The sequence below is a fragment of the Geotrypetes seraphini genome, chromosome 2, assembly GCF_902459505.1.
Source record: "Geotrypetes seraphini chromosome 2, aGeoSer1.1, whole genome shotgun sequence".
Lineage (NCBI taxonomy): Eukaryota > Metazoa > Chordata > Amphibia > Gymnophiona > Dermophiidae > Geotrypetes > Geotrypetes seraphini.
The window spans coordinates 428,464,146-428,483,742 of record NC_047085.1 but is presented as its reverse complement, the minus strand read 5'-3'; the positions used below and the strand labels follow the sequence as shown (position 1 = coordinate 428,483,742).

At 45.1% G+C, this 19,597-nt stretch overlaps 1 protein-coding gene across 5 annotated transcripts in view; it reads right to left on the bottom strand.

Annotated features, from left to right (window-relative positions):
• DBF4 (DBF4 zinc finger) overlaps positions 1-19,597 on the bottom strand; it is a 151,034-nt gene that overhangs the window by 101,434 nt on the left and 30,003 nt on the right. For all 5 annotated transcript variants that reach the window (XM_033931229.1, XM_033931226.1, XM_033931230.1 and 2 more), the window contains exons 4-5: positions 16,118-16,315; positions 8,100-8,150 (exon numbers count right to left, since the gene is read on the bottom strand). In XM_033931229.1, the coding sequence (XP_033787120.1) occupies positions 8,100-8,150; positions 16,118-16,315 (249 nt within the window). The remainder of the gene's footprint in view (positions 1-8,099; positions 8,151-16,117; positions 16,316-19,597) is intronic.

Sequence of the window (19,597 nt, the reverse complement as noted above, 5' to 3'; positions counted from 1 at the left end):
AGGAGTAGTGGTCAGAGGTCCCTTCGTGGTCGACGGCTCCGTCGAGGACTCCATGAAGAGCGATTCCCACAAAACGCAACGGCGCTTGAAAGCACGTGCGGTGAGTGTAGAGCAAAGCCAGCACGATTTCGAGAGATGTTCAGGCCCGAGACACCGAACACAGCGTCGATGAGGGTCCGTTAACGAAATTGAGCGCTGGCACTTGTCACACTTTTTTAAACCGGTGATAGGCTGGGACATGGGCCGAAAAAGCTCCGCCTCAAGATCGAAGCCATGGGGATGCGGCCACGTGGCCTGCCCGGTCGAACGGAATGAAGAAATTTTATTTTATTTTTTTAAAACAATAAAACACGACGAAAATCAGCGATTAAGATCAAATAAAACCAAAACCGCGGACTTAGAAGGCACAAGTGAAGAAAACTTTGCGCAGAGAGTCGAAGACTGACTTCTCGGCTCCGCAGAAAAGTAAGAACTGAGGAGACATGCCCTGGTCTGGGCGGGAAGGCACTTGCGCATGCGCGGTGCGGGCGACTCGAAACTTCGAGTTTTTCTTCAAAGAAGCATCCGCATCGGGGCTCCGTTGGATCACATCACCCATTAGTGAGAATACCTGCCTGCTTGTCCTGGCATAAAGCAGGTGTACTCGAAGGCAACGACAATCCGAACGAGGAAGGTCTGATGAGGCTTGAGGTCGGAGTAGTGGAAACAGTAGGAGCTCCAGCTGAAGCCTGAACCGAGTCAGAGACCGAGGCCGAGGGTGTAGCTGAAGAGTCCATCTTGAACAGCTTTTCCACTTGAATCTGACAACGTTTAAGGGCTGGAGGTTGAAGAGTAGCATAGCATGGACACGACTTTGGACTATGGTCTGGCCCGAGACAGCAAGTCCACCTTAGGCTGGACAAATAACTGCTGAAATTCTGGAGCCTTGAGATAGAGCCTTGTCATTGTCTTAGCTCCGCTTAAGGAGCCCTCCAGGGACTCCCAATTAGAGAATGACACGGTGGCGGTTTACCCAGCTTCCTCTCTCCACCTCACCTTAGTTTGCCGGCTTTCTTTTTCGGCGACCAGGATGCTTTCAAAAGAGCCATGCACGGGCGGCTGCTCAGTTTTCAATCTTCTGCTCTGACCCAACCGGAAACAGGAAGTTGCAGCAGAGCAGAAGATTGAACTTTGAGCAGCCGCGCATGCGCGGCTCTTTGAAAGCGTGCCGGTCGCCGAAAAAGAAAACCGGCCAACTAAGGAGAGCTGGAGAGCAGTAGCGTTCCAAGGGGGGGCGGGAGGGGCAAAAAAGGTAATGGCGCCAGGCCTTGGCGCACCGAGGCAGACCGCTTCTCCCCCCTCCCAGCCGAACCCCCGCTGACCCTCCTATCTCTCCCCCCCAAGTGAACCTTTCCGACCCTCCCAGCGAAAGCAGCAAACCTCCCTCCAGTAGTGTCGGCTTTCTCCTCCCTCTGCCGCATCACTGATGACGTCATCAGTGACGCGGCAGAGGGAGGAGAAAGCCACGAAGGTTTGCTGCTCTCGCTGGGAGGGTCGGAAAGGTTCACGGGGGGGGGGGGATAGGAGGGTCAGCGGGGGTTCGGCTGGGAGGGGGGAGAAGCGGTCTGCCTCGGTGCTCCATTACCTTCTTCGGGCAGCAGCAGCGTTTACAATTCGCTGCTGTTGCTGGCTTCAGGCCTTGTTCTCTGCCGGGTCCTGCCTACTTCCTGTTTTCATGAAGACAGGACCCGACAGAGAGGAAGGCCTGAAGCAGGCAACAGCAGTGAATTGTGAATGCTGCTGCTGCCCGATGACGTTCAGAAAATCAGGACATCGGGGAAGGAGCAGGGAGAAATCGGCTGCTGGCTTGGGGGTGAGGGTAGGGAAAGAATCGTGGAAGTGGAGAAATTGGCACGATGGCTTTGTGGGGGCTAGGGGGAGAGAGAAAGAAAGGAAAAAATAAAGAGGGGGGGCCAGGGGGGAGAGAAAAAAGGCAGAAATAAAGAGGGGAGCCAGGGGGAGAGAGAAAGAAAGAGGGGGGGGGGGCAGGAGAAGAAAGAAGAAGGATCAGAAGAAGGACCAGAGACTCATGAAATCACCAGACAAAAAGGTAGGAAAAATGATTTTATTTGCAACTTAGTGATCAAAATGTGTCCGTTTTGAGAATTTATATCTGCTGTCTATATTTTGCACTATTGCCCCCTTTTACTAAAACGCAATAGCGGTTTTTAGCGCAGGGAGCCTATGAGCGTCGAGAACAGCGTGGGGCATTCAGCGCAGCTCCCTGCGCTAAAAACCGCTATCGCAGTTTAGTAAAAAGGAAGGGGGAATATTTGTATAGTTGTTACTGAGGTGACATTGCATAAAGTCATCTGCCTTGACCTCTTTGAAAACCCGCGGAATATAAATGATAATTAACATTTTCTCTGCATACAGCGTGCTTTGTGTTTTTAAAATTTTATTGTTGGTAGATCATTTTGACTTGGCCACAAAGGTAAGGGGGAGGGAGGGGAGCTGCTGAAAGACATCTAGTAATCCTTGCAGGCTTGACTGTGCAGGGAATTATTTTTGTAAAATCATGTTTTGTTATGTGACTGGCATTATCTAGACTTTAATTTCTATGAATGAATAGAATGAAAATGATATAAAATTACTTGCTTGCGGGGACCGCGTGTTCCGGCTCACACAAGGAAGGAGGGGGTGAAAGGGAAAAAGTTCCTCTTCCTTGGAAATAGATTCTGAAGTGACCTCATCAAAGAAGACCAGCACCAAATGTACAAGAAATTCCTTAAACAATGTCAAAAGAGCCCAAAATAGAAAACTGCTACTGCCTTGAGACTCCATTATTGAAGGAATCAACTTGAAATCACAGAAGAGACAGGAAAAGGTTAAATGCCTCATGGAATCCTCAGGTACAAAACACAAACCAAATTGTGAATGAAATCAGAGCAGACAGTAAGAATTATAAAATCGATGTCATTATCCATCTGGAAAAAAAGGCGTACTAGAAATAATGCCTCAGCAATACAATTTTCAGAAGTTCTATTTGCTCATGGTAAGGGAGAAGAGAGACTGCTAGAGATGGTGGGGGGACTGATAGAAGATATGAAAGAAGGGTGGTAGAAAGGAACAGATGGTAAAGGAGGGAGGGAAGGGTGGTGGTGGAAAGGAATAGAACAGACATTGAAAGAGGGTAGAGAGGAACAGACCCTGAAAGGAAATGTGGAAGGCAGAGTGGGGAGAAGACGCTGGAAGGGCAGAAGACAGATGCCAGACTACGGGGGAGCGGAGGGAAGAAGATGGGTGCTAGACGGGGACGGTGAATGGGATGGCAGTGGCGGTGACAGGGCGGTGAAAAGGAAGGCGGTGACGGTGACGGGAACGGCGGTGACGGGGTGGTGCAGAGGATGGTGGGCCGGGGACGGTGCAGTGACGGGGACAGATTTTTTCCCCGTGTCATTCTCTACTCCCAATGCTCTGTGATTAGGGCAGTAAGATCCGGATGCAACAGAAAAAATGAAGCCTGCACCTGGGAAGCACTCAATCAAGCACTGCGTCACTACAGCATGCAGAGAATCCAAGTTTTAACTCCCACAGAAACTCTGGGATAAGCTCTAGCAACACAATCGCTTTAAACAAGCAGCATATTGTTGGGTCTGTCCCTTGCTCAACAGGGACTACCATCTCCTGGCTCCAGCCTCTACTTGTGACTCTGAAATCCCAGAAAAGGGAAAATTCACTGTGGGACAGTAAAGGCATAGAATCCAACTTCCTGTCTCCCCCCGTCATTTTCAGACTGTTCCTTTAGCTTCTGATCAGGAATTTCTGCTGAAGCAAGTGCACTTAGAGAGGACATTGTGACCGGGCCCATCCCTGAGTAAGGGGGAAACTGCGGCCCGGACCACAAGTAAGATTTTTAATACGCCTTTTATAGGGCAGTGGAAGGAAGACCCGGATACCGGATTCTTTAGAATATAGTATCAGGTTTATTACTAACCCAAAGTTCAAAGAAAATAAAACAGCAGAAGGAAAAACATAAAACATTCACTTCAGTTGGTTACAGTGCTTAGAGTGCCTCTCCCACATTATACTCTTACAGTCCAGGTTCTACTAAGGAGCAAGATTGCCCTTCCTTATCACAAGTAAAATCCCAGCAAACGTATAAGTCAGTTAATGCTTTCCTTGGCTCGTAGCCCCTGCCGGGCTTGATTGCGCTTACTCTGGACTTCACCTTTTACGAGCCTAGCTAGCTGAGCACGGCTTGCATCCAGCCTTTCCTTCTCAGCTCTCTGCATTTGTTTAACACTTTATTAGCACCTTGTTAACTCTGCCCGCACTGCTCATGCTGTCGGGTATACAAACCATAGGAGACCGTTCTTCAGGAGTTTAACTTAGGACATGCAAACATCATATTCTCCCCGGTCCATGCCTTCTTCACTTATCTCATTACTTAGCACGCTGTCCATTTCCCATTCACACTCCCGGGAACTCTGGCTTGAAGTTTCTTCACTTCTTTCTGTTTGGGCTTCCCCTCCCCCTCTCTGTACGTCTGCAAAACTATCTGCAGCTTTTCTCTGGGGAGGCTTTCCCAGCCCTGCTCTTTGGGACTTGAGTTGCCAGTCACAATACCTCTCCAGGGCAGTAACACCTTTCCCTAGGTGTGGGCTTCTTGCCCTACGTTCCTGCTGGTCTTGAGGCACCCTCTGTGACCTGGAACCCACGTGAGTAGTTTGGCTTCTCAACCACTCTTTCTGGTTCTCCTCTCTCCTCACTCTCGTTCCTTCTCTAGTTTCCTCCCTTCTCCAGTAAATTGATCTTTCCTATAAGGCCAACCCCGGGGTCTGACTCCACCCCCTTCTAAATTAGCCTCAGGTTTCTCCCTGACTTCAGGAAAGGAGTGATAGGGGCAATCAGTGGTCTGCAGAGCCTTTCTTAATTGGCTCTTCAGCTGTGCTGGAACCTGCCTGGGCTTGCCTTCTTTTGCCTGAGCCAGCTGTCCTGACTCCATGCCTGGTTTTATCCAGCCTTGTGCTGCATTCTGGGGAGTTTTAGTAGTAGTTTTCACCGTGACAGGAGCTTCCCTGTCACAACATGTTCCCCATGAGCAGTCAGCATTGCCCCCTCAACCGCTGTGGAAAGCCTCAACAGTTAAATATGAAAGAAATTCAAGTGATGTACTTAATTTCAATTGTCAATTTATTGATACACTTGTTGTAAGATGTAAAAATGAATAAAGATTATGGAAAAAAAACCCCAAACAAACCCCAGTTTAAGTAAGTTTTCTACAATAAATTGACAAAATCTGGGTTAAATCCCTGACTAGGGACCCCCAGGTCGCCTTTATGGGCTTCACTTTGCAATTTCCTGGGTTCTGCAGCATCAACGCACATGCGCTTTGCCCGTGCTCCATCTCAAGGTTCTGGAATGGTTTTTCCTCTTGGAAAAGGGGCCCTCTATAATCCCCGAGTCTTAAGGGTGCCAGATGGGGCTCTTGTCCCTCCCTCACATGCCCCACAGCCTCTGTTCAATCAGCCATCTGTTGCAAATCTGGCATGATATAAGGATATCTCCACTGAAGGTGTCCATCCCAAATGTTTTTAAACCAAACTGAATGGGGTTTGAGGTTTTTATTAAAAATTGGAAAAATTCAAAAAGGCTGCTGCGGCAGCAAGGTCATGCTAAAATGGCCTGGGATCCCCCTCCCCCCAAAGGGTCAAAAAATTTAGGGAAGATGTATTTGGAGGTGGGGGACTCTAGTTACAGCCCCAGAAGCCTTTAACAGCAAAAATCAGACTCCTCCACCTGATTATCCCACAGACTTCAACAGGCAGTACCTTACTGTCTGCCTGTGCTGGGCTAGCCTGCTACAGCTGTCACAGAAGCTGGGAATGGAGAAGGTACTGCCTCTTGCTAAGCAAACCAATCCACGAATCTTTGGGCTGCCAGTGAGACTAAAGTTGGACTGAGACCTCAACCCCCACAGTTCCACATGTGAGTGGGGATGGGGGTGTAATTATGAATCCGGCACATATCAAGCCCTGCTGGACCAAAACCAGAGCCAAACAGCCTGCACTCAAGCACCTAATAAATCAGGATATGAGCTAGCTTCAAGGGGAACGGACTCCAAGCTCCACGAGATCCAATGGAGACTGGCTGGAAAGGAACCCAAGGATTGCCTTGCCAGCTGCAGACATCTGACCAAAGTCTGCACCTTCTCCCAGGCAGATCTGTTCCAGGGTTATCAAGACAAGGCTGGACTACTGTAATTCCTTGTTTCTGGGCTTGCCTAAAACAAAATTGAAGGTTTTGCAGGTGCTTATGAATTCTGTAGCTAGGGTGATTAGTGGGGTAACGAGGGTAGCACATATAACCTCCACATCGAAAAGCTTGCACTGCCTACTGATTGAGCAAAGAATTCCGTTTAAATAATAATTTTTATAATAATAATAATAATTTTATTCTTATATACCACCAAAGCCATGGAAGTTTGAGGCGGTTTACAGCAAGAAGCGTTGGACAATCAGCGAAGAGGTTACAATCAAAGTCAACAGTACAATCTTACATAATGAAAGAATTGGAAAGCTATATAGTTCTTAGCAGAGCTGTGTAGATTCTTAGTTTACAAATCGATTGGACAAACTCATTTTTACCAATTTTCTAAAATTGAAGTAGGATGAGGAGAGCGTGATAAAGTTACTAAGCCAATCGTTCCATTTGCCTGCCTGGAAGGCAAGAGTTCTGTCCAAGAATCTTTTGTAGTGGCAGGCTTTTATTGTCTGATAGGTGAACAGATGTATTCTTCGTGTGGGCCTGAAAGAACTTGCCAGATTAAAATGGGAAACTAGGTAAGTGGGGGCCAGACCAAATATTGATTTATAACACAGACAAGAAAACTTAAACAGGTTCGCGCCTCTAGGGGCAGCCAATAGAGTTTTTGATAGTAGCGGCTTATGTGTTCCCATTTCTTCAGTCCAAAGTGCTGTCCCTGGTACATCAAATAATATATCAAACCGTGTCACACTGGTTTCAATCTTTATGGGAGATTTAGAAACCTCCAAGCACTATGATCTGAGGGGAAAAATGAAATTGGTAGCATCTGATAATATAAGATATGTGGCAACTCAACTCCAAATGTTCTCCATTGCCAGAATATCATATTGGAACAATCTTACTGGGCAATTAAGATTATACACAGATCATTACAGCTTTAAGAAGATGTTGAAAACCAAACTGTTTGTAGATGCATATTTCTGATCCGTCTTTCCTACAGTGTTGGCCATTTCTTGTATTCTTTTAATATGTTATTGAAGGATTTGCAAATTTGATTTTTATATAAACTGCATGTTGATGAGGTTTTCAAGAATGTTTTTGTTTTGTTTTTCTTGCTTTGTGTATGTTTAATTGGAAACTGTTGCGACTCCAGGCGGTATAGTAAGTTTATAAATAAATAAATAACCTCTCCAGCACCAAAAGCCTCAAACTCGGATAAAAAAAACACAAAAAGAATAAAAGAAAGAATTATCAAAGCAGATGAAAATCATACCTTTTCAACTCTCTTACAGAAGGAAAAACCTGAGGTTGAGGGCTCTACAGTACAGGAGAAGGCAGCGGAGATGAAGAACATATCCTTCTGCAATCAACTTGCAAATTAAGGAATATCACCTATTGTCAGGACTCGTATGTCCTTTACACACGCACACACTCTAAGTTAAATAGGGTATATAAAGAGAATATTTGGAAGTTCTGCTTTTTCCTTTTTTAAATACATTTAAATAAAAATTTCCTGAAGCAAAGTTTTCAGCTGTATAACACCCCATGATGTGGACTTGGATTTGGTAATATTGCCTTTATAAAGATTGTATCCTTAATTTCTTATTTGGATGCCTGTATTTTACTTTGATGATCAAATTTAAATTGCAAAAAAAAAAAACAAAACCCCAAAAAACAACCAATGCTGCTCCAACACTCATAGAATTCTTATGAGCATCAGAGCAGTGTCAGAGCATTTAGCGCTCTGGGCCACAGTAGAAACCTCTACCGTGGCTTAGTAAAAAGGAGGGGGAGGAGAGTAAATATCAAGTCACATGATTAATACTCTGCCAAAGAATTCAGGTACCTACCTGCTCCTTGATAACTTTTTCAACTAAAGATTTTCCTCTACTTATACATTTCTGTAAAAGAAAAAAAAATGTTAAACAAATATAAATTAGATAGAAAATATCACTATTTCACTATTTTTGCAGAAAAAAAGTGCAAAATCTGTTTATTTAAGCACTAGTACAAAATAGCTGCAGATGTCCGCCGCTTCTTTCTGCACGGGTAAATGTTCATCAGAAAATAATACCTTCAAAAGGCCCTATTCACATCATCTTAAGTAATATCTTCAAACGCACATCTCCTCCCACTGACTTACTCTGCATAAGAATAGTTTATTCATATTTATTCCACCTAAAGCTATCCCTCCCATCTCAAGCCCATCTGCAGCTCTTCTTTAACATATTCTGCATAGATTCACAGAAACGACATTACATGCCCACTCCCACAGTATGCACTGATTTAATAGCTGTGCTTACTTCTCAATTTGGAAAACCCTATTACTGCGGTCAGTTACACAGAAGGGCTCAAAGTTGCCCAGCAGGGGGCATCAAATAGCTAACAACTGAGGGGCAGATTCTCAAAACTAAATCTGCCATTAATGTGCTCGCTAAACCGGTTCCAGACGATTTAGCGTGCATGTATTTTATCAGCAGATTATCGAAACAGCTTACCAAGGTCTTTTCCGAGTTTTTTTTAGCAGTCTAGGATACTGCCATGCAAATGTAGTACGAGGTCATTAATATTAAAATGATCACACTGAGCGATTCTCTAATCTGGTTGTGTCACATTTGTGGTTAAAATTTGCCAACAGGTCTGAGCTGTCTTTGCCTTACTTTCTGATCAGTGCTCAATATGTAAACTCAAATTGAAACATCTAAAAGGCATCAAAAGAAGCATGCACATATATACAGAATACTTCAAAACCCCAAAGGACTGACTGGCATCCAAGAGCAACTTGGAGAAGCATAAACAAAATGAGACAGTAAGCAGGCGCAGGAAGGACAGGGCAGGAGTCTAGAATGTCTCATCTATCTACTGGAAAAGATTATCAAGGTAAGAACAAACTCCTTTTCCAGTGCAATAGGTGAGACATTCTAAACAAGTGGGATGTATAAAAGCAGTTCCAAAGAGCTAGGGTGGGCCGACGGTGCCAGACAGAGGGCCCAAAAACAGAGTCCTATCTTGCTGCCACTTCCATAAGGTAAAAAAAAATTTTTTTTTTTAAAGTGTGCAATGTGGATCACATTGCTGCCCTGCAAATCTCCTCTGGAGAGACCGCTCTAGCTTCAGCCTATGAAGAAGCCACACTTCTAGTAGAATGCAGAGATGGGAGACTGTTGCCCAGAAAGAATGTAGGCCGACGAAATGGCCTTTCAGATCCATTTGGAAATAGTGGCCTTGGAAGCGTGAACACTCCACTTAGAAGAATGAGTCAGCACAAACAGATGGTCAGAGATGAAACTCATTAGTAAATCTTCAGATAACGCAGAAGAACCCTGCGCACATTCAATTTTCTCAAGATGTGATCCTGCATCTTTGTCATTAAACTATATGTACAGAGAAATCACTAAATTTCTTGTTATTTTTGCTTTTTATTTGCTGTTAATGAGTTATGTGTTCTTTTTTACTTTGCTTTTTGTTTTTTATAAGTTGTTAACAATTTTTGTTTTTAATTTCTTACTAATAAGATTGTTAGTCTCCCCATAATCTGTTTTAATTGTACATCGCTTAGAATGTCTTATATAGGCGATTTATCAAATAAACGTGAACTTGAACTTGAACCAGAAGGCTGAAAAACAGGTAAACACCTCTTAATTAACATGGAAAGCAGAAACCCACCTTCGGCAGAAAAGAGGGGGACCATGCACAAGGAAATACCAGTATCTTATATTTGCAGGAAAGGCTCTCAAGAAGAGCAAGAATGGATTTCCGAGACACGTCTTGTGAAAGTAATGGTGACCAAGCACAGTCTGGTGCTCAGGATGATCCCAGGCTCAGAAACAAGAGAGCCCAGCAATTTGGACCTGAAAGGCCTTTATCAAGCCCCGATTGGAAGAATGCAAGAGCCACCAAAATCAGAGCAGTATACAGCTCTACCTTCTCCTGATCACACCCATGTTGGAAAGTCTTCCAAGCCTTAGCTTAGGCAGACACAGTAGTCGACTTATTACACTTGAGCAGAATGGCAATGACTTATAACCTTTGTGCACTAAAGCTGCATGCTCAATAGCCATGCTGTAAGAGCAAAGATTTGGATCCTCCATGCATACTGGACCCTGCGTAAGAATGTCCGAATGTGTGCAGAACTGCAGGACGCAACACTGAAGCAGACGCATCAGAACTGCGTACCACAGTCTACAAGGCAAGTCCAGAGCTACCAGAATTACCCGGCCCTCATGGGCCACAATTCGCCAAACGACTCGGATGATCATGGGCCAGAGAGAAAAACATACAGAAGAACTCCCTGTGGCCACGGCTGAACTAGAGCGTCGAGACCCTCATTGCCTGGCTTGGCTCCTCGACAGAAGAGGTCTGCCTTCCTGTTTTGTTCTGTGGCCATGAGGTCGTGCTTGTAATGCAGCCGAGGACAGTACCCACTGCCCGGATCCAGTTTGTCTGCTGAGAAAGTCTGCTTGAACATTGTCAATTCTTGCCACAAGCGCTGCTGAGAGCGCCTGGAGGTGATGCTCCATTCAGTGAAAGAGCAGGCAGGCTTCCAGAGCCAGAGATACACTCTTTGTACCTCCTTGGCAATTGACAAAAGTCATCACTGTCACATTGTCTGAGAAGACCGCAACTGCTTGGCCCTCCAGAGTCTTCTGTAATCACATCAGAGCTAAACGAATGGCCCTCAACCATTTCATCTGAGAAGGGGACCAACACCCCTGAATGGGATGACAAGTACAATGGGCTCCCCAGCCCTGAAAGCTGACATCCATCATCACAATGATCCAGGAAGCAATCCACAGCAGCATGCCTATAGGAGAGACTATGGAAGGAGCCACCAATTCATACTGGCTCTAGCCTCCAGAGTCCAAAGAAGAGACGTCTGTAATGCATCCTTGTGCAGAGCACAGCGGGAGAGCAATGCATGCAGGAGAGGATGCAAGTGCACCCTCACCCACAATACTACATCCCGTGTGGCCGCCATGGACCCCAGGACCTAAAGATAGTTCCAGGCTGATGGAGCTGCCTTGGCTAGAAGAGAAGAAATCTAACTACACAGCTTCTGTCTGTGTGCCTCTGTACTCTGGAAGATAGACGCGGCCCACTACCGTGTCAAAAAGAACATCCAGGTACCCCAGAGATTGCGTGGGCAACAAACTGCTCTTTCTATAATGCAGAATCCACCTGAGGTCCTCCAGGATCTGGATCACCTGATCCACAGTGCGCTGACTCTCGGCAAACGAGGGGACTCTGATCAGTCATCCAAGTATGGGTGCACCTGCAAACTAGTGTTGCCCAATTCAGGAAAAAAAAATTTAGATTCGATTCAGCCTATTGAATCGATTTTTCAATTCTCCTGCCCAATTGGGTGGTTTTTTTGGGGTGTTTTTCTCAAATATCCTGGTGAGTTTATTTTATAGCCTCTTCACCCCCTTTGCCCTCTCCTAACCATACTGGCATTATGGTGTAAACAAAATAAACAAACAAAAAAGATTTTTCCTCTCTCTGTTAAATCCTAGCTCACGTTCACAGTCCAACACCAGCTCTGGCAGGATACACATTTCAAATGTGACATTGTAATCACAAAACAGAAAATAAAATTATTTTTTCTACCTTTTGTTTTTTGGTCATTATTCGAATCATGTTGGTTCTAGGCTTTGGTTTCTGTTTGTCTTCTGATAACTCGCTCGCCAGGGTCTCCTGCCCATTTGTTGTTTTCTTCTTTCTCTGTGCTAAACATTTATCTTCCATCTCTGTCTTCCCCTTCCATTTCTCTTCCCTCCCCTGGAGGTCTGGTAGCTTTCCTTTTTTCCATCTCCATCCCCGCAGCTGCAGCGATGGACCCCACCATCCCCAGATCCACCATCTCTCCTTTTCTCAACTACCCTCTCATCCAGCATCTCTTCCTCCTTCCCCAACACTGCAGGGTTCAATATCTCTCCCTTTCTCTTCCCAACTACCTTCCTATCCAGTATCTCTTCCCCCCTCCACACCATCCCTTGTGTCCAACTTCTTTGTCTATTCATAAGAACATAAGAAACGCCTTCGCCAGATCAGACCGAGGTCCATCTAGTCCAGCGATCGGCACCCGCGGCGGCCCATTTAAGTACTCCTTTTTGAAGATCCAGAATTACCGTATCCCTCAATATGATATGCAAGAAGGTGTATATCCAACTTGCGCTTGAATCCCAGTACAGTAGTCTCCTCCACAACCTCCCCGGGGAGTGCATTCCAAGCACCCACCACGCGCTGCGCGAAACAGAACTTCCCGACATTTGTCCTGAACCTACTGCCACTCAGTTTCAGGCTATGACCTCTAGTCCGTGTCACATTTGAAAATATTAGTAATGCTGTTTCATGGTCCATTTTGTCAAATCCTTTTAATATTTTAAAAGTCTCTATCATATCCCCCCTCAGTCTTCTCTTCTCGAGGGTAAACAGTCCCAGTTTCCTGAGTCGATCTTTGTAATCCAAATGCTCCATCCCTTTGACAAGTTTCGTGGCTCGCCTCTGCACTCTCTCCAGCAGAGTTATGCTAAGAGTTAAGGTATGGAGACCAGTGTTGAACACAGTATTCTAAATGCGGTCTGACCATTGTTCTGTAAAGCGGCATTATAACCTTTTCCGATCTACTCGTAATCCCCTAATTAATTATGCCCAACATCCTGTTTGCTTTCTTTGCCGCCGCCGCACATTGTACCAATGGTTTAAGGGTACTGTCGATCAGTACCCCCAAATCCTTTTCTTGTTTGCATTTTGCTAACTTCACCCCCATCATCATATACTCATGTTCTTTATTTTTCTTTCCTAGGTGCATCACCTTGCATTTGTTTATGTTAAAGTTCATCTGCCACTTGTTCGCCCAGGTTTCCAGTTGGTTTAGATCCTTTTGGAGGTCCTCGCAGTCCCTTTGAGTGCCAACCGCCCGACATAGTTTTGTATCATCAGCAAACTTAATTATATTGGATGATGTTTCCTCCTCCAGGTCGTTTATAAAAATATTGAACAATATAGGTCCAAGAACCGAGCCCTGGGGCACGCCGCTAGTCACTTCCTCCCAGTCCGAGTATTTCCCATTTATGCAAACCCTCTGCCTTGTTTTCTAGCCATTTTCCGATCCATCTGTGCACTTCTCCCCCTATTCCATGGCATATTAGTTTCTTCAAGAGCCTTGTATGTGGGACCTTGTCAAATGCTTTCTGAAAGTCCAGGTAAATTATATCCACTGGATTGCCACTATCCAATTGTTTTTTCACTTTGTCAAAGAATTGCAGTAAATTTGTCAAACATGACTTCCCTTTCCTGAAGCCATGCTGACTAGCCCTTAATAGATTATGGTCCTCCAAGTGTTGTACAATGTTTTCTTTAATTAGTGTTTCAATCATCATATTCCTTCCCTCCCTCCCTCCTATTGTCCACCATCTCTCTCCCTCTCCTCTGTTTTTATATTCATTATTTCTTCCCTCCCTCCCAAGTCTGGTATATGCACATCTCTTTAAACCCCACTTCCCTCCCTCCGTGTAATTCTACACCAGGTCCCCCCCCAAAGGCCTGCATGTTCCTATGAAGGCCTGGTGTCCCCCTGAAGGCCTGCTCCCCCCAAAAGAAGGCCTGCATGTCCCCCCCGGTCTTAGCTTTAGCTAATACGGCAGCCTGCCCTGCACAAAGCTAACTGCTTGCCTGCCGGGCCAGAGAAGGGTTACCATACTACACTGGTATCTCAGCAATTTGCGTGGCATCGGCACGCCTCTCAACCAAACCATGGCGGGCTGCCTATAGCTGCCAGACCTGTCCCGCAGGAAATGACATTCTTTCTTTATCTCCGCGAGACAGGGCCCGAACGAAGCTCTGTCCCTGACATCACCAACTCATAACCCTTGCATTTTGTGGACGTCGCTCTCTGTATTCAATTCAGTAGCCTTAACCACACCCCTAGCCTGCCTTCCACCTGGGCAGGGCAGGATGTGTGGACTGAGCTGTCAGCTGCTAGGAAGCGGAAGGTATACCTCAGTGCTCATTGGTGGAAAACAGCGGTAGCAGTGAAAGAGGTGTACTCGGAGGCTTGAGAGTAGAGCGTGCAAGAATAAAGAGGAGCAGAATTGGCCTTTAGATTCTGTGGCTGTTGGTCAAGCAGCACGTGCAGAGCAGGTTACATTAGATGGACTCCAGCGGCAGAGGGAAAGCCCGAACAGTTCTCTATAAGGGTTCCGAGTCGCTGACTTGAATCGGTGAGTTTGGTTTCTTATACAAACAAATCGATTCGAATCAATTCACCCAAAGTGAATCAGTGAAGCGATTTGAATCGTAAATTGGGCAGCACTACTGCAAACCCATTTTCCACAAGTGAGCTGCCACAACTACCATCACCTTGGTGAAGGTCCGAGGAGCAATCTTGAGGACGAATGGCAGAGCTGAGAATTGGTAATATTTTCTAAGACGTAAAACCAAAGAAAATTTGCAGCGAACTGGAAAAATCAGGATCTGCAAGTAAGCCTCTGTGAGATCCAGAGAGGCAAGGAACTCTCCCGGTACCACTTCTGCAATGACAGATCTTACTGTCTCCATACGAAAGTGAAGAACCCCGAGAGCCTCGTTCACATGCGCAAGATCCAGAATAGGTCTCCAAAACTCAGAGCCTTCCTTTGGCATGATAAAGGCCTGAGAGGTTGGGAGGCACTGGCTCTATGGCCTGAATATCCAGCAATTTTTGAACAGTAACTTGCACCCTGACCACTTTGTCCGGGTGCCCTGGAGGAGAGTCTACGAACCAATCTGTCAGAGGATGGGCAAATTCCAGCTTGTAGCCCGATTGAATAACATCCAGAACCCACTGGTTGGACATAATGCGTTCCCAGGCCTGCAGAAATGCTAAAAAGTCTTCCCCCTATCTGAAGAGGAGCACCCATCAGCCTGGCATCATTAAACCTTTTTGGCAGAAGGAACTGAACAGGAGGCAGAAGGATGGACACAGTCCGCTGAAAAGCTTTGGACCCTGGACCCAACACGGTCCGTGTTCCGACAGAATGTCTTCTTCAGGGGTCCTATGAGTAATATTATGAGTTTCATGCCATAGTGTCCTGTGTGCATAAAGGCATCACTAGATAGTACGTGATAATTGAAATGAATGAGATGCCATGCTTAATATGGTATTGTGCAGAAATGAATGATGTGATGACTGGTGGTAAGATGCATCAATATGTAATTGGAGCCAGTGAAAATATGATGAGGAACTGGTGATAAGAATGTAGCATGTGAGCATAACCCATTGTCTAGACTGGTCTAGCTGGACAAAGAAATCAGATTTTCAAAATTTATGTATGCTACTTTGTACCTAATTCATTGTACTTACAAAGAGGTACAAGTATGCTCCAATAAAACAATGTGCAGATCATGTAAAAGTAGGCGTTATATTTCAGCACATCTACTCTTTATGCATATATACTCTAAATTTTGTAAGAACCATTTTACAAACACTCTTTACACGTGAACCAGATTTAGAAAATATTTTTTGTATCTTGATGTCAAATTGTTCACTCAGTTTTCATAGAGAAGATAAAAAAAAGAAGCTAAATTTAAGTAAAGCTAGTTATTTTCTGCAAGGTAAAAAAAAAAAAAGGACTACATTTAGGGGAAGATTTCTCTTAAATATACACTAAGGTTACAAGATATTATCTTATTTTTATTTAAGTATTCTCAGCATACTGTGTCTTGTAAAAAAAAAAAATCATGACCAGTACAAAGTCACTGAAAGATGACCCAATTCAAGACATTTCCAACTGCCCACAAAAATGGGACCATGCCATGGACATAATCGATTAAAAAAACAAAAACAAACCCAAACCAACAAAAAACTAAAACTAAAAAAACAACTTACTGCCTCTGTAGATTTTTTATATGAACTTCCTTCATAACTGTCTCTTCTGCTGTTTAGATGCGATGAATCATTCTTGTTATTCTGAATAGATTCTGGACTTGACACTGGAGAGAGCTTCCTTAAAGACTGAGCATATTTTGCTTCCTTCTTATTTGAAATTAAATAGCTGATATCCTTGCTGAGAAATCCCTCTATAGTCTAAAATTTAGAACAAAAAACAAAATTCAGTTCAGTTTTCAATTTCAAGCTTTAACAGGAAAAGTCTCAAAATCAATAAATCTCTTAGCATACCTAAAACATATAGAAACATGCAATTATTATAGAATTGGCTTCTACCTCTCAAGAACAGTTTCCCCCCTTAAAACTATAATTTTGTGTACCAATATAAAGCTCTTAGCTATTGTTTCTTATAGAACAGGTGATTTGTTTCAAAAAGTTAAAATAAAACCCTAAAAAGTCCATAAATTATTAATAAGGTAGAATTGGGGAAAGCCACTGCTTATCCAATAGAAACATGACAGCAGATATAATGCCAAATGGCCAATCCAGTCTGATCTTTATTGCAACAACAGGACATCACGCAGAATTCAACTGTTCGCCTTCCCTTCGCCAAAACACTGTCTTCTCAAAAAATTCCTCGATAGAACTTTCGCCTTCCAAGCAGCCAAGTCGAACCCATGGCTAGCCCAGATGATACTCGAGGCCCCCACATACCTTGCCTTCAGAAAACTACTAAAAACTTACCTATTCAGCAAACACGACCCTTAATTTTCCCTTCACCCCACATAACACCGGCCCCACCCCTGCCCCCTTCCTCCCTCACCAGACCCTCCCTTTGTCTCACTCTCTACTTCCCTTGTCTAGTTCGATCAAAGCTGCAATTTCTGTTAAATTGTTGTACATCTTCCCTTCATTGCTGACTGTTGTAAATTGTTGTAATCTATCGTAAATCTGCTTGTAATTTGTTGTAAATCTGCTTGTAATTTGTTGTAAATACGCTTGTCAATGCAGATCATTTGTTAATTGATGTAAACCGCCTAGAACTCGCTGGGTATGGCGGTATATAAGAATAAAGTTATTATTATTATCATTCACAGCATCAACTACCTCCTCCTCTCGTTAAGAGATCCCATGTGTCTGTAGAGACTAGTGCTGCCCGATTCAGGAAAAAAAAATTTGGATTCGATTCAGCCTCCTGAATCGATTTTTCGATTTCCTGCCCAATTGGGTGTTTTTTTCAAACATCCTGGTGGGTTTATTTAATAGCCTCTTCACCCCCTATGCCTTCTCCTAACCACACTGGCGCTGTGGTGTAAACAAAACAAACAAACAAAAAAGACTTTTCCTTGCTCTGTTAAATCTTAGCTCACATTTGTGGTTTAACAAAAGCTCTGGTACAAGTTTAAAATCTGACATATTGTAATCACAAAACAGAAAATAAAATTATTTGTTCTACCTTTTGTTGTCTGGTCATTGTTCAAATCTTGTTGGTCCCAGGCTCTGGTTGTCTTCTGAAAGCTTGCTTGCCAGGGTCTCCTTTCTTCTTTCTCCATGCTAACCATCTATCCTGCCATCTCTGTCCTCCCCTTCCATTTCCCTTCATTCTCCTGGAGGTCTGGCATCTTTCCTTTTTTTCATCTCCATCTACAGATCCACCTTTTCTCAACTACCCTTTCATCCAGCATCTCTCCCTTTCTGTAACTTTCATCCCTAAATCCTATTGTCCACCATCTCTCTCCCTCTCCTCTGTTTAGACCCCTTATTTCTTCCCCCCAAAGTCCGGCATATGCACGTCTCTTTGAATCCCCTCTTCCCTCCCTTCCTCCGTGTACTTCTACACCAGGGCCCCCTCCCCTGAACATCTGCACCCCCCTGAAGGCCTGCGTATTCAATTTACCTAATTTCAGCAGCCTGCCCTGCAGAAGATCGCTGGCTCTAGCGATCTTTGCAAGCTGACATACGTCGTCCGAGTTGTCTTCCCTCTGCCGTGGCCCCACCCCTCCTCTGACATCAGAGAAGGGGCGGGACCGTGGCAGAGAGAAGACAACTCGGACAATGTATGGCAGCTTGCAAAGATCACTAGAGCCAGCGATCTTCTGCAGGGCAGGCTGCTGAAATTAGGTAAATTGATGCGGGGAAGCCACTTCCCAACTGACCCTCCCCACTCACCCTCTAAAGCAGGAGCAGCAGGCCAGTAAGAGGCAGTGCTGCCGCTCCTGCTTTAGGGGCGAGTTTCAGTCAATAAATCAGGAGGCCAATTTTTTGTTGTGGTAAATCGATTCGAATCGTGAATCGGGCAGCCTGATTCTAAGCTTCCCCAGCCTGATTCTAATTTTCTCCAGCCCCCATGCCCGATTCTCAGCTTCCATCCCCAGCCCCCAAAACTCACCAGCCCCCCTGCCGATTCCCAGCCCTCTCCCGCCGTTTCTCAGCCCTCCTGCCGGTTACCCTTTGCTTCCGAGGTCCGCTGCACTAGGTCTGCTCGCTTCCCCCTCGACGCTCCCACGTCCTTTCATTTCTTCTGATGTAACTTCTGGTTTTGCAAAGCCGGAAGTTACATTAGATGGGAACAAGCCTGGCGGCCGGTGGTGAAAAAAAGAATGAACTTGAATCGGGGCTATTGGTGAGTCCGTTTTTTTACAAAAACGAACCGATTCGAATCGTGAATCGGGCAGCACTAGTAGAGACTCACCTCACGCACGTTTATGCCATGTAGGTATTTAAAATCTATCATATCTCTCCCTCTCCTGCCTTTCCTCTAAAGAAGGGGTGTCAAACTCAATCACATTAAGTGGCCGAAATCTAAAACACAGGCTAAGTCGCGGGCCAGACCCCGCCCCCATAAAGCACAGTTACTTACCGTAACAGGTGCTATCCAGGGACAGCAGGCAGATATTCTCTACATGTGGGTGATGTCACCGACGGAGCCCCCTAGCGGACGTTTTTGCAAGCAGATTTGCTCGAAGACCTTCAGGCTTGCGATTGACCTGCACATGCCCCTCCCGCCCTGCCTAGGGCATGCGTCTCCTCAGCATGTCCTCAGTTCAGATAGCAAGCAAAGAAGCCAACCATGGGGAGGTGGGTGGGTTGCGAGAGTATCTGCTTGCTGTCCCTGGATAACACCTGTTACGGTAAGTAACTGTGCTTTATCCCAGGACAAGCAGGCAGTATATTCTCTACATGTGGTGACTTCCAAGCTAACCAGAAAGGGATGGAGGGGGAGTTGGCAATTTAGGAGAAGAGATGTTGCAAAACAGATTGGCCGAAACGGCCATCACGCCTGGAGAAAGCATCCAGACAGTAATTTGAGGTGAACGTATGAACTGAAGACCAAGTGGCAGCCTTACAGATTTCCTCAATGGGAGTCGAGCGGAGGAAAGCAACAGACGCCGCCATCGCTCGGATCTTGTAGCCTGTGACTCGACCTGTCAGGGAGAGACCAGCCTGAGCATAACAGAAAGAGATACAAGCGGCCAACCA